We start from the raw sequence: 18,067 nt of genomic DNA, 5'->3' as shown, positions 1-18,067 counted from the left end.
AAGGACGTTGCCAGGATTTGAGGATCTGGTGCATAGGGAAAGATTGAATAGGTTGGGAGTTATTCCCCAGAGTGTAGAAGATTGAGAAGAGATTTGATTGAGGTATACAAAATTATAAAGGGTATAGGAAGGTGAATGCAAGCAAGCTTTTTCCACTCAAGTTGGAAAACTAGAACTAGAGGTCAAGGGTTAAGGGTGAAAGGTGAAAGGTTGAAGGGAAATGTGACAAGAACTTCTTTACTCAGAGGGTGGTGAGAGCCACCAGTAGAAATGGACGTGAGCTCGATTTCAACACTTCAGAGAAGTTTAAGAGGAGTACATGGATGGGAGGGGTAGGGAGGACTATATTGACGGGACGTGGCAGAACAGACTAGATGGGCTGAAGGGCCTGTTTCTGTGCTGTGTAGCCTATGACGATATCTGACAATAAACTGAACTTTGACCTTGAGTGGCTGTGGGAGGGGTCAGCACCCTGATGATTCCAGGATTCTGTACAACACCACCCACAGGAGACACAGACTGACCCGTTCCGGCAGAGGGAAGAGAGTCACTCACGAAGGGGATGCCGGGAAGATCTTGCTCAGGGCGCAGTTGATGTGATCCACCAGCTGGTTAAGGTGGTGTGCACTCTCAAAACACAGGCAGAACGATCCCTTTCCTGTCTCGACAGCCAGCTGCAGCCAGGACAGAGAGAGTCAGAGTTATAGAGCATGGAACCAGGCCCTTCACCCCCTCATCCATGCATGAGGCATACTATCCCACACCGCCCATCACACACTCCCGGGGTCAGACACAGAGTGAATCTCCCTCCACACCGTCCCGTCACACACTCCCGGGGTCAGACACAGGGTGGATCTCCCTCCACACCGTCCCATCACACACTCCCGGGGTCGGACACAGAGTGAATCTCCCTCCACACCGTCCCATCACACACTCCCGGGGTCGGACACAGAGTGAAACTCCCTCCACATCGTTCCATCACACACTCCCGGGGTCAGACACAGAGTGAATCTCCCTCCACACCGTCCCATCACACACTCCCGGGGTCAGACACAGAGTGAAACTCCCTCCATACTGTCCCATCGCACACTCCCGGGGTCAGACACAGACTGAAACTCCCTCCACAGCATCCCATCACACACTCCCGGGGTCAGACACAGAGTGAAATTCCCTCCACACCGTCCCATCACACACTCCCGGGGTCAGACACAGAGTGAAACTCCCTCCACACTGTCCCATCACACACTCCTGGGGTCAGACACAGAGTGAAACTCCCTCCACACCGTCCCATCACACACTCCCGGGGTCAGACACAGAGTGAAACTCCCTCCACACCGTCCCATCACACACTCCCGGGGTCAGACACAGAGTGAATCTCCCTCCACACCGTCCCATCACACACTCCCGGGGTCAGACACAGAGTGAAACTCCCTCCACACCGTCCCATCACACACTCCTGGGGTCAGACACAGAGTGAAACTCCCTCCACACAGTCCCATCACACTCTTCCCGGGGTCAGACACAGAGTGAATCTCCCTCCACACCGTCCCATCACACACTCCCGGGGTCAGACACAGAGTGAAACTCCCTCCACACAGTCCCATCACACTCTTCCCGGGGTCAGACACAGAGTGAAACTCCCTCCACACCGTCCCATCACACACTCCCGGGGTCAGACACAGAGTGAATCTCCCTCCACACCGTCCCATCACACACTCCCGGGGTCAGACACAGAGTGAAACTCCCCCCACACCGTCCCATCACACACTCCCGGGGTCAGACACAGAGTGAAACTCCCTCCACACCGTCCCGTCACACACTCCCGGGGTCAGACACAGAGTGAAACTCCCTCCACACCGTCCCGTTACACACTCCCTGAAGGTGGGTTAGATACAGGAAACTGCTTACCTGATCCACATTCAGTGGAGTGAGGTTCTGTATTTCGAGGAAGTTGAAGGAATTCTCGATCTGAAATACACGTTCCGGGGATTGAGTTACAGGCTGGGATCTGATCCAAGGATTCAGGAATTTCATCATCATCATTATGTGCCGTGTTGTATGACATCATCATCATGCGCCGTGTCGCATGATGTGGGCGATCACGGTCTTTCCATGACCATGATTGTCCTTGGCAAATTTTTCTACAGAAGTGGTTCGTCATCGCCTTCTTCTGGGCAGTGTCTTTAGAAGACGGGTGACCCCAGCCATGATCAATACTCTTCAGAGATTGTCTGCCTGGTGTCAGTGGTCGCATAACCAGGACCTGTGATCTGCACCGGCTGCTCGTACGACCACCCACCACCTGCTCCCATGGCTTCACATGACTCTGATCGGGGGCTAAGCAGGTGCTACACCTCACCCAAGGGTGACCTGCTGGCAAGCGGAGGGAAGGAGCATCCTACACCTCCTTTGGTAGAGACGTTTCTCCACCCCACCACAGGCGATTGAGACTCTCCGAGGATCTGTTATTGGAATACTTACAGAGTGAATGACAAATCCCTGGAAGTGGTTTGGGAGAGTTTCCCCATCAGTACAGTGGGTTACACTCAGATGCAATCAAGGTGGTTGGGAAATTTATATATATGTATATATGAAACAACTGATCACTGGGATCTGATCCAGTGATTTGGGAGATTCACATAACAGATCCTGGAAACGGAATCCACTCTGGGATCTATGACAGGTGATTGGGGAGGCGGTTTTATACAGAATAACTGATCCCCAGGAGTCGTTACAGGCTGGTGTCTGGTCCGGGCGCTCGGAGGGGTAACTAACTCTCAGTAGTGGTCAGTGCTTACCTTCACAGGAACCCTCAGGCAGAAGAGACACATCCGCCAGCGAGTCAGCACCTGCAGAATGTGAAGAAACAGTCAGAGTCTCTTTAATCCCCTGAGGAGCTCCACTCAGTGTCTGAGACAGGAGTGTGTGAGAGGACAGTGTGGAGGGAGATTCACTCTGTGTCTGACCCCAGGAGTGTTTGTGGGGACGGTGTGGATGGAGATTCACTCTGTGTCTGACCCCAGGAGTGTCTGATGGGACGGTGTGGATGGAGACTCACTCTGTGTCTGACCCCGGGAGTGTGTGATGTGACAGTGTGGAGGGAGATTCACTCTGTGTCTGACCCCAGGAGTGTGTGATGGGACGGTGTGGAGGGAGTTTCACTCTGTGTCTGACCCCGGGAGTGTGTGATGGGATGGTGTGGAGAGAGGTTCACTCTGTGTCTGACCCCGTGAGTGTGTGATCGGACGGTGTGGAGGGAGATTCACTCTGTGTCTGACCCCGGGAGTGTGTGATGGGACGGTGTGGATGGAGACTCACTCTGTGTCTGACCCCGGGAGTGTGTGATGGGACGGTGTGGAGGGAGATTCACTCTGTGTCTGACCCCGGGAGTGTGTGATGGGGCGGTGTGGATGGAGATTCACTCTGTGTCTGACCCCGAGATTGTGTGATGGGACAGTGTGGAGGGAGATTCACTCTGTGTCTGACCCCGGGAGTGTGTGATGGGACAGTGTGGAGGGAGCTTCACTCTGTGTTTAACCCTGGGGTGTGTGATGTACTTGCTAAAACCACACAGGCCGTTGCAGAAATATCTTCTTACCCAAATAGGTTTTTCACACCACCCACCCTCGGCCCCTCACCTCTCCACAACCACAAGAGCATCGTGCAGGTGCTCTGTGTCTGAGCTGCTCACACTCGGTCTGCACATCAGTGAGAGGGTGTGGCGGTGGGGGAGCACAGAGTCAGCGTGAAGAGCGCGGTGAAAGACAGAGAGTCAAGAGGGGACCCAGGGGGTGTGTAGACAGTGTGGGGGGATAGACGAGGAGAGAGGGGCGAGGGAGAAGGAGAGGAGGGAAAGAGAGATGTTTAGAGGAAGGCTGAGTGAGGAGTGGGGCAGAGAGACAAATGATTGCACGGACAACAGGGGAGCAGCGTAGAGAGAGAAGGGTCGGGGGAGAGGAGGGATTAGAGAGGGAGAAAGACGGAGAGAGATGGAGGAAAGAGGTGGAAAGATGGAGGAAAGAGGTGCAGAGAATGGAATGAGGGGTTGAGAGGGGATGATGAGGAGAGAAACGGTGAGAAAACAGGAGAAAGGGCAAGAGAGGAAGAGAGGGAGAGGGTAGCGTGGGAGAGAGGGCAGAGAGGGAGAAAGGGGGAGAGATGGGGAGAGGGGGATGATAGGGGAGAGAGGGTGGATGAGAGGTGGAGAGGAGGAGAGTGGAAGAGAGGGGGAGAGGGGGATGAGAGGGGAGAGACGGGTGGAGAGGGGGGAGAGGGAGGATAGCTGGTGAGAGGGTGGGGAGGGTTTGAGAGAGAGTGAATGACAGCATGGGCAACAGTGGGGCGGGGGGTAATGAGAGTGTGGGATAGAGGGGGGAAGGAGGGGATAGGTGGGGCAAGATGGGGGAGTGACAAGGGAAGAGAGAGAAGTAGAGGGGAGAGGTTGGAGAGAGAGACAGGAAGAGTGGCAGAGAGAGAGAGAGAGATGGGAGAGAGAGGGAGCAAGAATGTGTGAGAGAGAATGAGGGAAAGAGGGAGAAAGAGTGGGTGAGTGGGGTGTGAGGGTGGAGCGAGTGGGAAAGAGGAGGAGAGAGTCGTTTTGAGCCATGGAGCTCTACAGCACAGAAACAGGCCCTTTGGCCCACCTACTCCATGCTGAACTGTTATTCTGCCCACTCCCCATCGACCTGCACCTGGACCACAGCCTCCCATACCCCCCCACCCATGTACTTACCCTAAATTCTCTTAAAACTGAAATCAAACCCGTATCAACCTCTACCACTGGCAGCTCGTCCACACTCTCACCACCCTCTGAGTGAGGAAGCTCCCCCTCATGTTCCCCTTAAACATGTCATCTTTCACCCTTAACCAATGACCTGTAGTTCTAGTCTCACCCAACCTCAGTGAAGAGAAAAGCCTGCGGGCAGTTACCCTTTCGATACCCCTCATAATTTTGCACACCTCTATCAAATCTCCCCTCAATCTCCTTCACTCCCTGGAGGACCAGGGAGTTCAACCTTCCCCTGTTACTCAGGTCCTCAAATCCTAGCAAAATCCTTGTAAGCGTTCTCTGCACTCTTTCAATCTTATTGACATCTGTCCTATCCGTAGTGTCCAGAACAGCACACAATGCTTCACATTTGGTCTCACTATCATCTCTTACGGCTTCAACATATCATCCCATCTCCTGTACTCATTGATCTATGAAGCCCAACGTGCCAAAAGCCTTCTTTACGACCCTGTCTACCACTTTCATGGAGTAATAGATCTGCATTCCCAGATCCCTTTGTTCTACCACACTCCTCAATACCCTACCGTTCACTCGGTAGGTCCTTCCCTGGTTTGTCCTCCCAGAGTGCGACTCCTCGCACTTGTCTGCATTAAATTCCATCGGCCATTTTTCCAGCTGGTCCAGATCCCGCTGCAAGCTTTGATCATCTTCCTCGTTGCCAACTGTGCCCTGAATCTTGGTGTCATCTGCAAATCTGATGATCCAGTTAACCACATTATCACCCAGATCATTGATATAGATGACAAATGGTAATGGATCTGGCACCGGTTCCCTGTGGCACTACACTAGTCACAGATCTCCAGTCAGAGAGGCAACCCTCTACTACCACTCCCTGGCTTCTCCCGCAGAGCCAATGTCCAATCCAATTTACTACCTCACTCTGTTCTGACCTTCTCCACCAACCTCCCATGTGGGACCTTGTCGAAGGCCTTGCTAAAGAGAGTGGGGGGAATGGGCATTAGGGGTAAGAGAGAGGGGAGGGGTAGTGGCAGGTGGGGAATTGAGGGGCGAGGCGTGTAGGGGGTTGAGATTGGGGTGTGCTGGGGAGATGGGATGAGGTTGGAATGAGGTGAGGTTGGAGGGGGTTGAGATTGGGATGAGATGTAGAATGGGGTGGGATTGGGGTGTGGTGAGGGGGAAGATGGGGCGGGGTGTGGAATGGGATGAAGTTGGAGGGGTTGAGATTGGGGTGTGGTGGGGAGATGGGGTGGGGTTAGAATGGGGTGAGATGTGGAATGGGGTGGGATTGGGGTGTGGCGAGGGAGGGAGATGGGATGAGGTTGGAATGGGGTGAGGTTGGGTGAGATTGGAGAGGGTTGAGATTGGGGTGTGGTAAGGGGGTGATGGGGTGAGATTGGGGTGCGGTAAGGGGGGAAGATGAGGTGGAGTGTGGAATGGGGTGAGGTTGGGGTGGGGTAAGGGGGAAGATGGGGTGGGGTGTGGAATGGGGTGAGGTTGGGGTGGGGTAAGGGGGGAAGATGGGGTGGGGTGTGGAATGGGGTGAGGTTGGGGTGGGGTAAGGGGGGAAGATGGGGTGGGGTGTGGAATGGGGTGAGGTTGGGGTGGGGTAAGGGGGGAAGATGGGGTGGGGTGAGGTTGGGGTCGGAAGAGCAGATGCAGGGGTCTGCAGTGTGTGCCTCACCATCACCCTATCTTCCAGCCTGCCGGTCTTCACCTCCAGCTTCACCCGGCGCAGACTCACCCGGTCCGGGGCGAAGAATCGTCGGATCCCATCTGCGAGAGAAGGAGATCAGTGAGAAGTCAGGACCGAGGGGCGGCGAGGGATGGAGGGTGATGAGGGAATGTTGAGAACAGGAGCAAGATCCGGGATCTGCGTTCAGGACCATGGCTCTGTGGTTAGGAGCAGGGTCTGTGTTCATGTGCACAGATCTGCGTTCAGGAGCAGGGGGTCTGTGTTTAGGATAGGGGTCTGCGTTTATCGGCGGTGTTCAGGAGCAGCGGTCTGTGTTCCTCTGTACGGGACTGTGTTCTGCAGCAGGGGTCCGAGTTCCGAGACTGAACGGGACTTTCCACCTGCAGGGTTCCTCCCCTGATTTGACCACACAGTCTGACAGGGACGGCCTCTGAGAAACAAAAGGTCTTTGGAACACAAGTCCAGGGCTGTGCAGGGGGGAGGGGGGTTTTGACGGACAGAGAACGAGGGAGGGGGTCACAGAGGGGAGAGGTTAGGGGAGGGAGGGGGGTCACAGAGATGGGGAGGGGTGTAGAGGAGGGGGTCACAGAGGGGAGAGGTTAGAGGAGGGAGAGGGGTCACGGAGACGAGGAGATGCGGATGAGAGGGAGAGGGCCATAGAGACAGGGAGGGGGTCACAGACACAGGGAGGGGTGTACTGGAGCTAGACGGGTGTTGGAAAGGGAGGGGATCACCAAGATGTGGAGGTTTGCAGGGGAGGGAGGGGGTCACTGAGATGGGGAGGTTTGTAGGGGAGGGAGGGGGTCACGGAGATGGGGAGGGTGTAGGGGAGGGAGGGGGTCACAGATACGGGGAGAGAGAGGGTCACCGAGATGGGGAGGGGTGTAGGGGAGGGGGGGTCACGGTTTTAGGGAGGGTGTAGAAGAGGGAGGGGGTCACCGAGATGGGGAGGGTGTAGGGGAGGGGGGGTCACAGATACGGGGAGGGAGTGGGTCACCGAGATGGGGAGGTTTGTAGGGGAAGGAGGAGGTCATAGATACGGGGAGGGAGAGGGTCACGGAGATGGGGAGGAGTGTAGGGGAGGGAGGGGGTCACGGAGATGAAGAGGGGCGTAGGGGAGGGAGAGGGTCACGGAGATGGGGAGGGGTGTATGGGAGGGAGGGGGTCACGGTTTTGGGGTGTAGGGGAGGGAGATGGGTCACAGATACGGGGAGGGAGGGGGTCACCGAGATGGGGAGGTTTGCAGGGGAGGGAGGGGGGGTCACTGAGATGGGGAGGTTTGTAGGGGGGAGGGAGGGGGTCACAGATACGGGGGGTCACTGAGATGGGGAGGTTTGTAGGGGAGGGAGGGGGTCACAGATATGGGGAGGGAAGGGGTCACCGAGATGGGGTTTGCAGGGGAGGGAGGGGGTCACGGTTTTGGGGAGGGGGGTCACTGAGATGGGGAGGGGTGTATGGGAGGGAGGGGGTCACGGTTTTGGGGGTGTAGGGGAGGGAGACGGGCCACAGATACGGGGAGGGAGGGGGTCACCGAGATGGGGAGGTTTGTAGGGGAGGGGGGGTCACAGATACGGGGAGGGAGGGGGTCACCGAGATGGGGAGGTTTGTAGGGGAGGGAGGGGGTCACAGATACGGGGAGGGGGGTCACTGAGATGGGGAGGTTTGTAGGGGAGGGAGGGGGTCACAGATACGGGGAGGGGGGGTCCCTGAGATGGGGAGGTTTGTAGGGGAGGGAGGGGGTCACAGATACGGGGGGGGGGTCACTGAGATGGGGAGGTTTGTAGGGGAGGGAGGGGGTCACAGATACGGGGAGGGGGGTCCCTGAGATGGGGAGGTTTGTAGGGGAGGGAGGGGGTCACAGATACGGGGGGAGGTCACTGAGATGGGGAGGTTTGTAGGGGAAGGAGGGGGTCACAGATACGGGGAGAGAGAGGGTCACGGTTGTGGGGAGGAAGGGTGATCACACGGGGATGACGATCGGCATGGCGATGGTGATGGAAGGCGAGGGGGTGGGGGACGAGGAGAAGGTCTGGCCGCCGGACAGACGCCCTCTCTACCCGCCCTCACCCTGCACATCGGCTGGGATTCCGCTGCGGTCCATGGCCGGTCTGTCACTGCTCGGAGCTGTTCCTGGTGCTGACCGGAGCTCCGAGCGTCCGTTGTCTCCCCGGCCGGCGCCGCCGTCTCTCCGCTCGGCCTCGCCGTTGCCGCCGCCTCCGTCCCGCCGCTCCGCGTCCCCGCAGCGCCGCTCCGCCGCTCCGCACCCTCAGTGTGTGTGTGTAGAGAGAGAGAGCAGCGGAAACGGCGTGTGGGCGTAGGGAGGGAGGGAGGGAGCGGGAGAGGGGGAGGGAAGAGAGAGAGAAGGGAGGAGGGGAGACACGGAGGGAAAAAGAGGAGAGTGGGAGGAAGGGAGAGAAAGACAGAAAGGAGGGAGGGAGAAGAGAGAGGGAGAAAAGGAGACGGAAGGGAGAGAGAGATCTGGAAGGGGAAGGGAGGGAATGTGTGAGGGGGAGTGAAGGAAGGGATGAGAAAGGGAAGGAAATTAGGGAGAGAGTGGTGAGAGATGGAAGGAAGGATGGAGATTGAGTGGGGAGGGAGAGAATGATAGCTTCACTCTGTGTCTGACCCCTGGAGTGTGTGATGGGCAGTGTGGAGGGAGTTTCACTCTGTGTCTGACCCCGGGAGTGTGTGATGGGACGGTGTGGAGGGAGTTTCACTCTGTGTCTGACCCCTGGAGTGTGTGATGGGACGGTGTGGAGGGAGATTCACTCTGTGTCTGACCCCGGGAGTGTGTGATGGGATGGTGTGGAGGGAGCTTCACTCTGTGTCTGACCCCGGGAGTGTGTGATGGGACGGTGTGGAGGGAGATTCTCTCTGTGTCTGACCCCGGGAGTGTGTGATGGGACGGTGTGGAGGGAGATTCACTCCGTGTCTGACCCCAGGAATGTGTGATGGGACGGTGTGGAGGGAGTTTCACTCTGTGTCTGACCCCGGGAGTGTGTGATGGGACGGTGTGGAGGGAGCTTCACTCTGTGTCTGACCCCGGGAGTGTGTGATGGGACGGTGTGGAGGGAGTTTCACTCTGTGTCTGACCCCGGGAGTGTGTGATGGGACGGTGTGGAGGGAGTTTCACTCTGTGTCTGACCCCGGGAGTGTGTGATGGGACGGTGTGGAGGGAGCTTCACTCTGTGTCTGACCCCGGGAGTGTGTGATGGGACGGTGTGGAGGGAGTTTCACTCTGTGTCTGACCCCGGGAGTGTGTGATGGGACGGTGTGGAGGGAGTTTCACTCTGTGTCTGACCTCGGGAGGGTGTGATGGGACGGTGTGGAGGGAGTTTCACTCTGTGTCTGACCCCGGGAGTGTGCGATGGGACAGTGTGGAGGGAGCTTCACTCTGCGTCTGACCCAGGAGTGCGTGACTGAATGCTACAGAGGGAGCTTCAGACTATAAATATATTCCTGCTGGTTCTCAGCCTGTGGTTCTATTTTCTGATTTCCGCATTTCAAATTGACCTTATCAAGTAACGGTGTGCTCAACTGGTGACCACAGCCACAGAGAGAGTCACAAACTACCTCAGAAAAGCACGACTGAAGAGGAGGGGTGCAGGTGAACGATATAGGGAGAAGTGAGGGGAAGTTGGTGTCACAAGAGATGGGGAGGGAAGGGCTGACAGTGACTGGGAGGTGTGTAGGTGATGACAATAGATGCAGGAGTAGGCCATTCAGCCCTTCAAGCCAGTTCCATTATTTCACTGTGATCATGGCTGATCATCCACAATCAGTACCCTTTTCCTGCCTTCTCCCCATATCCCTTCACTCCGCTATCTTTAAGAGCTCTATCTAACTCCTTTTATAAAGAATCCAGAGAATTGGCCTCCACTGCCTTCTGAGGCAGAGCGTTCCACAGAATCACAACCCTCTGTGTGAAAAAGTTTTTCCTCAACTCCGTTCTAAATTGTCGACCCCTTATTCTTAAAGGGATGGAGGAGTTGATGGAGACAGGGAGGGGGAGATGTGTTTATGGAGTGAAGGGGTTACGGAGATGGGGCATAGGGGAGGGAGGCTATTTCAGATATGGGGAGGTGCATAGGGGAGTGAAAGGTTCACAGAGACGGGGAGGGAGGGGGTTCCTGGAGACAGAGAGGCTTTGCAGGAGCGGGAAAGTTGTCAGAGAAGGGGGGAGGGAGGGTTGTCCTGGAGACAGGGAGGGGTGCGGGAGTAGGCGTGGGTGGGAAGGAGTCATGGAGGTGGGCAGGTTGTAGGGGAGGGAGGTGAGTCACAGTGACAGGGTGGGAAGGGATGAGGGAGACAGGAAGCTGTGGGGGGGAGGGAAGGGGTCATGAAAATAGGAAGGAGGAGGTCACAAAGACAGGGAGGGAGGGGGTCATGGAGACAGGGAGGGTTGTAGTGGGGGGAGAGGTTCACAGAGACGGGGAGGTATGTGGGGGAGAAAGGGTGACACGGTGTCGAGGAGTTTTGATTCAATTGAGGACTGTCTTGTGAGTCTAAGATGTTTAAAAGGCTTGAAAGAAGTAAGTATATTGTTTGCAGTTTAGATTCTTCAGTTGGTCTGGGGGCTGCTGTTGGTGGGCTATATTGCAACCTTCCCAATTCCTGCTGTAGATGGGTTACTGGGCTGGGCTGAAGTGGACCGAGGACAGGCTTGTGGGAAGATAAATTGTGGCTCAGACACTGTTTCCAGGTCTGCCCAGCACACCGTGGAGAGGATAGGATTGTACTGACGACAGTGCAGAGGGTTTGCCCGAGCCTGTGTACAACCTGATGGCACGAACGTCGATTTCTCCAACTTCCAGTCATTTCCTCCTTCTCCCCGCTCTGCTCCTAATCTGGATTCCCTCCCCCTTCCCTTCTCATCACCTTCCTCCGTTCCCGTCCTCCTTCCCCGTCCCCCATCGTCCGCTCCCTGCTCCTTCTTCTGCCCCTTATCTCTTCCACCTCTCACCTCCCAGTTCTTCCCCAGCTCCCTTCCGGCTCACCTGGTCTCACCTACCTCCTTGCCAGCTTCCACTCCTGCCCCTCCGTCCCACCCTCCTCCTTCTGGCCTCTGCCCCCTTCCCTTTCAGCCCTGATGAAGGGTTTCGGCCAAGCATCAGCTGTTTATCCTGCCCCCGTAGGTGCTGCCTGACTTGCTGAGATCCCCCCCCACCACCGCCGTACTGACTGAGCGCTACCTAAGGTTTCCAGCACCAGTAGGATCTCTGGTGTCTAAGATTCCCAGCAGAGGGGGGAGAAGAGTACGAGGAGAGGCCACAGCTGTTCTAAGGAGAGAACTGAAATGCGTTATAAACAGTGATGAGGGGTTAGAATACAGAACACAGCACAGGACAGGCCCCTTGGCCCATAATCTCACGGTGGTGTCTGAAAAGAGGATGCTGTCTAAGCTGCATGCCATCTTGGTCAATGTCTCCCATCCACTACATAATGTACTGGGTGGGCACAGGAGTACATTCAGCCAGAGACTCATTCCACCGAGATAGAAACATAGAAACATAGAAAATAGGTGCCGGAGTAGGCCATTCGGCCCTTCGAGCCTGCACCGCCATTTATTATGATCATGGCTGATCATCCAACTCAGAACCCCGCCCCAGCCTTCCCTCCATACCCCCTGATCCCCGTAACCACAAGGGCCATATCTAACTCAAATTGAAAAGATAAGCGCAGAGCGTCATAGGAAGTCATTCCTGCCTGTGGCCATCAAACTTTACAACTCCTCCCTTGGAGGGTCAGACACCCTGAGCCGATAGGCTGGTCCTGGACTTATTTCATAATTTACTGGTGTAATTTACATATTACTATTTAACTATTTATGGTTTTATTACTATTTATTATTTATGGTGCAACTGTAACGAAAACCAATTTCCCCTGGGATCAATAAAGTATGACTATGACTAATGTCTGTGCTGAACTCAAAGCCGAATTAAACTAATCACTTTGGCCTATGCAAAGGCCACATCCATTCCCTACACATTAATGTTTTAAGTTCAGAGTAAATTTATTATCAAAGTATATATACGAGCGGTGATTGATAAGTCCGTGGCCTAAGGTAGGAGGAGATGAGTTATACAGCTCTCATTAAATGCACGTGCAGTTCAACTCTTTGAGTGAAAATGCAGAAAGTTTGAACTTAATAACTCATCTCCTTCTACCTTAGGCCACAAACTTATCAATCACCCCTGATGCGTTATTAACTTCAAACTTTCTGCATAATCACTCAAAAGAGTTGAACTGCATGTGCATGTAACGACAGCTGTATAACTCACCTCCTCCTACCTATGAACTTATCAATCACCCCTGCTGTGGACACTTTCTGGAGGTCCAAGATCCGTATGCCCCACGACCGCTGACTAAGTGTGTACATATAGGAGGGGACTATGTTGAAAAATAAATGTGCTGGGTTTTCTAAAACTGACTCCTTCTACCTTAGGCCACGAACTTATCAAGCACCCCTTGTATGTTACAGTCAAGAACAGGAAAAAGAGCAGAATTTATGGAAAGCCATACACAATTAGACTAAGACTAACAAACCATAAACACAAGAGGTTCTGCAGACGCTGAAAATCCAGAACCGTGCACATAAAATGCTGGAGGATCTCAGCTGGTTGGGCAGCATCCATGGAAATGAATAAACAGTCTGTTGTTTCAGGACGAAACCTTTCTTCAGGACTGGAGAAGAAGGGGGAAGAGAACGGAATAGAAAAGTGCGAGGGTTGGAAGGAGGATAGCTGGAAGGTGATAGGTGAAGCCAGGAGGGTGGGAAAGGTCAAAGACCGGAGAGGAAGAAACCTGAGGGTGGACCATGGGAGAGAGGGAAGGAGGAGGGGACCCAGGGGGAGGTGATAAGCAGGTGAGAAGAGGTGAGAGGCCAGCGTGGGGAATAGAGGAAGAGGGAAAAGAAGAAAGACACAGCGTGCAAAGAAAATGTAAAAATCCTGAGAACACGAGTTGTCAAGGCTCCTTGAAAGTGAGTCTGTAGGTTGTGGAATTAGCTCAGAGAAGTGGGTGAGTGAAGCTACCCACGCCAGTTCAGGCGGCTGTGGGGTAACAACCATTCCTGAACCTGATGGCGTAGCACCTAAGGGTTCCTGTACCTCCAGCCTGATGGCGGGAGGGAGAAGAGGACAAGGCTCGGATGGTGGGGGGGGGGGGTGGTCTCTGATGAGGAATATCGCTTTCTGCCTTCAGCTGTGGCAGTGCCTGCAGCCCGGCTACAACTCTCACCACGGTCTGTATGGAGTCTGTACGTTCTGCCCGTGACCACATGGGTTTCCTCTGGGCATTCCAGTACGTCCAACGACATGCCGGTTACCAGGTCAATTGGTCACAAGGGTAGAGTGGGGCAGCACAGGGCTCATTGGGCCAGAAGGGCCTGTTTCCGTTCTGTATCTCTACATGAAAGCGTTTCCATTCCAGTCACAAATCCCCCAGAATTCCTGCTTCCCTCGCAACCACCAAAGAAGCCATTTTGTCTTATATGAACTCACAGGACAATCCTTTTCCCCCAGGCAAACCAACTCCCCCTGATTTCCAAATCGGCTTCACGCACCCTGCCCTCTGCTTCCACGGGTTCGCGGAAGTGCTCCGCGTGAATGTGCTCCACGGAGGGCTGGATTTGCCTGCGATGGGCTGGGCTGTGTCCACCTCTTCCATTTCCAGGCCTCGGTGTTTGCAAACCAGGCTGCGACACCACCAGTCAGGAAACTCTCTGCTGTGCGTCTACAGAAGGTGGTCAAACAAAGTTTTGTGGTGAAGTGTCATATTTACACAAACTTCTAAAAAAAACCAGTCGAGGCTTTGTTACAATCACATGCCGGTCCTAAGATAGATTCTTTGATATGTGAACGATAAGGAATTTAAAGTTACTGGTTCTTTCCACCTCCGTTGCTCTAATAATGACTCTTTCTGTGTAAAGGATCTAACCCCATACATCTTTGAACTTACCTCTCTCACCTTGAATGCACCCCGTCTGGGACTGGACTTTCCCATCGTGTGATAACGATACGGACAGCCTCCTCTAACTCTGCTTCTCATCATCTTATAAACCTCCATCAGGTCTTGTCTCAGCCCCCATGCACCAGACCAGATGTTCCCAAACCCGGGGTCCATGAACCCCTTGCTCAGTGGTATTGGTCCATGGCATAAAAAAGGTTGGGAACCTCTGGTTTAGAGAAAACAATGATCGTCCAACCTCTCCTTATAGCAGACGCTCTCTAATCCAGGCAGCATCCTGGTGAACCTCTTCTGCACCCTCTCCAAAGCCCCCCTAAACCTTCCTGTATTGGGCCAACCGGAACTGCACACAGTAGACAGACAGACAGACATAGACACAGACACACACACACACAAAATGCTGGAGGAACTCAGCAGGCCAGGCAGCATCTATGGAAAAGTCAGACAGTCGATGTTTTGGGGCCGAGACCCTTCGGCAGGACTCACAGTGATGGATGTACCCCCTTACAGTGGTCCGGGGTGTCTGAGAGCAGAAAAGGGGTGTGTTTTGGGTGGGGGGGGCAAGGAGGGGACATTTCCTCTTCCTCCCCTCCTCCCACCAACAAAGGGCTAGGTAACCTGGAGGAGATTGCCTGAGGGAGTATTGGAGGATGCAGAGGCTCTCACGAGGACTGTGGTGTTGCAGGTTCTGTCCTGGAATGGGGGAGGGGGGAGTGCCAATGACATGGACCTCGGTCCGGGAGACGGAACCGGTCGAGGAGATAGGGCCCTCAAGAGCCAGCACGGGACACGAGTGGGCTGAAGGGCCTTGGACCTGCAGCCAGTGGGACTGAATCAGGTCCCGTTGCTCACCTCACTCTCCCGCCCAAACGTGTACAGATGTCCCGTTGGAGGGTCCTGACTGCCTAACACGGCCATTCAAATGAGCAGGAACGTGTCAGCCTAACAGATCCCTCCTCACTGTCGGGAGGCACTTCCTCGACTCGAGCGGGCAATGTCCACCATCAAAAATCCCTAGCATCTGGGCCAGGCCACCTTCTCACAGCCCCCACCGGGCAGGAGGTACAGAAGCCTGAAGCCCCTCACCACCAGTTTCAGGAACAGCAACTTCCCTTCAACCAATGAGCACGGCCCCGATGACGACCACGCCCTGATCACCTTGCTCCGTAATCCATTTTGTCTGTGTTTGAATTATCCTCTTTCTTGTAAAATTGTGCATGGTTTATACTAAGTTTAGATTTTTCTGACGAATATTGTGTCTCGGATACTATGTACAAAGTTTTTCCTTGCAGTAGTGCACACATGGGCCGTACGTACTTACTGCTTTGGGAAAGCGTCCGGCATAAAAAAAAACCCCCTTCCCCAAAATGTACTCTGCTCACCCTCCCATCAGGCAGCAGATACCGAAGCCTGAAAGCACCACCACCAGGCCCCAGGACGGTCCCTGCCGCACTGTTTTAATGAGCTCCTGTTGTGATAAGGTAGAGTACTGATCTCCCAATCTCCCTCGCTATGACCTTGCACCTAACTGCCTGCCTGCTCTGCGTTTTCCCTGTGACTGTACACTTTATTCTGCGTTACTCCATCGTTCTCTTCCCTTGCACTGTGTAAGGATTTGATCTGTATAAACGGCGGTGTAGAGGCATCACCACCGGACTTCGAAGCGAATGGTCCCCGGTTCGAATCCAGCCACGTGACAATCATAAACCGATATTGACCCCATCTAATTTCTCAATCCCTTCCACTTTCCGCTGAGAACCCAATGCCAACGAGACAAAGGAGCTGATTGCGGACATCAGGAAGTCAGGAGAACACGCGCCAGCCCTCACTGAGAGGTGAGCGGCTTCATGTTCCTGGGCATCCGCATCGCAGAGGATCATGCCCCGATGGATGCAATCACGATGAAGCACTAATTATTAGGCCTTTTTTTTTCCTGGAGATTTTGTATGACACCAAACATTCTTGAAAGTAGACTGACTGGTTGCTTCACCGTCTGGTGTGGAGGCTCCAGTGCAGAGGATCTCAAAAGGCTGCGTAGCATTCTTCACGGGTTCAACTCATCGAGGTCATCTTCAAAAACTGATGCCTCAGAAAGGCAGCATCCATCCTGAAGGACCCTTGCTATTTGGGACATGCCCACTTCTCCTTCCTGCCTTCAGGGATGAAGGTACAGGAGCATGAAGATTCTTCCCTTCCACCGTCCGATTTCTGAAAGGCCCATGAACCTGTCAACACCACTTCATCATTCCGTCTTTTGGCGCAAATTTTATTTGGCGGGAGGAGAAGATGGTGGCACGACGCAGCGCGCGTGGCCTCTCCGGTGAAATGATATCGTATTTGTAAGTAGGATGCCGTGCACGATTCTGATTTGATGGAGACAGACGTGAGGAGCACAGAGGAACATCGGGAGAAATTTCTGAAATGCCCGGTTCACTGCCGCTGCTACTGTGCGATCAAGAATCTCCGGAGGGAAGGCCCCAAAATCCCCGGCTTTGCCTGCTGCTGGCGACCGAGGCTGGGGTCGAAGGGTTGGGCAGAGATGGTGCTCGGTACTCGGTATCAGAGGGCTGATCGGAGCTCGAAGTTTTCGGACGACTCAGAGTCGGACTGTGACCGGGCATGGCAGGGAGAGTTTTCTTCCTTCTCCCGTCTGCGTGAGATGTGGGACTTTCGAGAGACTTTGAACTTTTTTACTGTACCCATGGCCTGTTCTTCATCAAGTTATGGTATTGTTGCACTGTCGTAACTATATGTTATAATTATGTGGTTTTTGTTAGTTTTTCAGTCTTGGTCTGTCCTGTGTTTTGTGATATCACACCGGAGGAATATTGTATCATTTCTTAATGCATGCATTACTAAATGACAATAAAAGAGGACTGCGTGTCCTCATAATCTATGATAATCTTATTTTATTCCCCTGATTTAACCCCAATTCACTATGACAATTGACCTACACAGTTCGGACTGTGGGAGAAAACCAGAGCACCCGGAGGACGCACACACACAGTCACGGGGAGAACGTACAAACTGCTTCCAGGCTGCGGTGGGAATTGAACCCGGGGCTCCCATGCTGTAAACCGCTACGCTAACCACTACGCTACCCATTCTGTTTGTTCTGCTAATTTGTTTGCAGATGATAGTACTTCTATGCGCTGTACTGCTGTTGCCAAACAACAAAGTTTACATATTCTGACCCGGTGGTCATAATCCAGATTCTGACACTGGGTGACGGGAGGGGGAGAAGGATCTCGCAGTGAGCCGGACGTTTCAGAGTTAAAGTCGAGTTTATTGTCAGATGTGCAAGCCCGTGTGCACAGGTGCAATGAAAGGCTAACTTGCAGGCGCGGAGCTTCAAAGGCGCAGCATTCACAAGTAAAAACAGAAATTAAATGTTAATTATACACATTTGTTTTACAAGAAAACACAATTTGAACAAAGGGGCCCATTGTCGTGCAAAGCGTTCTCGGCATCGCACAACATCCGCAAGAAAAAACATGAATCAAACATAAATTACATGTTAAAAATAAGTAATAAGCACGGTAGTGTAGTGGTCAGCAGGGCTGTTTATGGTAAAGAAAACACGGGTTTAATTCCAGCCGCTGTACCCCGTGACCGCGTGGGTTTTCCCCGGGTGCTCCGGTTTCCTACCGCAGTCC

General features: G+C 53.9%; 1 protein-coding gene across 1 annotated transcript in view; it reads right to left on the bottom strand.

Annotated features, from left to right (window-relative positions):
• The window catches only part of LOC140193615 (capping protein, Arp2/3 and myosin-I linker protein 3-like), a 59,585-nt gene extending 43,294 nt beyond the window's left edge, over positions 1-16,291 (bottom strand). Inside the window, exons 1-6 of the mRNA XM_072250773.1 lie at positions 16,120-16,291; positions 8,511-8,708; positions 6,432-6,523; positions 2,799-2,849; positions 1,909-1,968; positions 556-674 (exon numbers count right to left, since the gene is read on the bottom strand). Of these exons, the coding sequence (XP_072106874.1) occupies positions 556-674; positions 1,909-1,968; positions 2,799-2,849; positions 6,432-6,523; positions 8,511-8,708; positions 16,120-16,291 (692 nt within the window). The remainder of the gene's footprint in view (positions 1-555; positions 675-1,908; positions 1,969-2,798; positions 2,850-6,431; positions 6,524-8,510; positions 8,709-16,119) is intronic.
• Positions 16,292-18,067: the final 1,776 nt, after the last annotated feature.

Source organism: Mobula birostris, unplaced genomic scaffold (genome assembly GCF_030028105.1).
Source record: "Mobula birostris isolate sMobBir1 unplaced genomic scaffold, sMobBir1.hap1 scaffold_619, whole genome shotgun sequence".
Lineage (NCBI taxonomy): Eukaryota > Metazoa > Chordata > Chondrichthyes > Myliobatiformes > Myliobatidae > Mobula > Mobula birostris.
The sequence above is the reverse complement of the archived record's forward strand: the minus strand, read 5'-3'. Positions and strand labels throughout refer to the sequence as shown.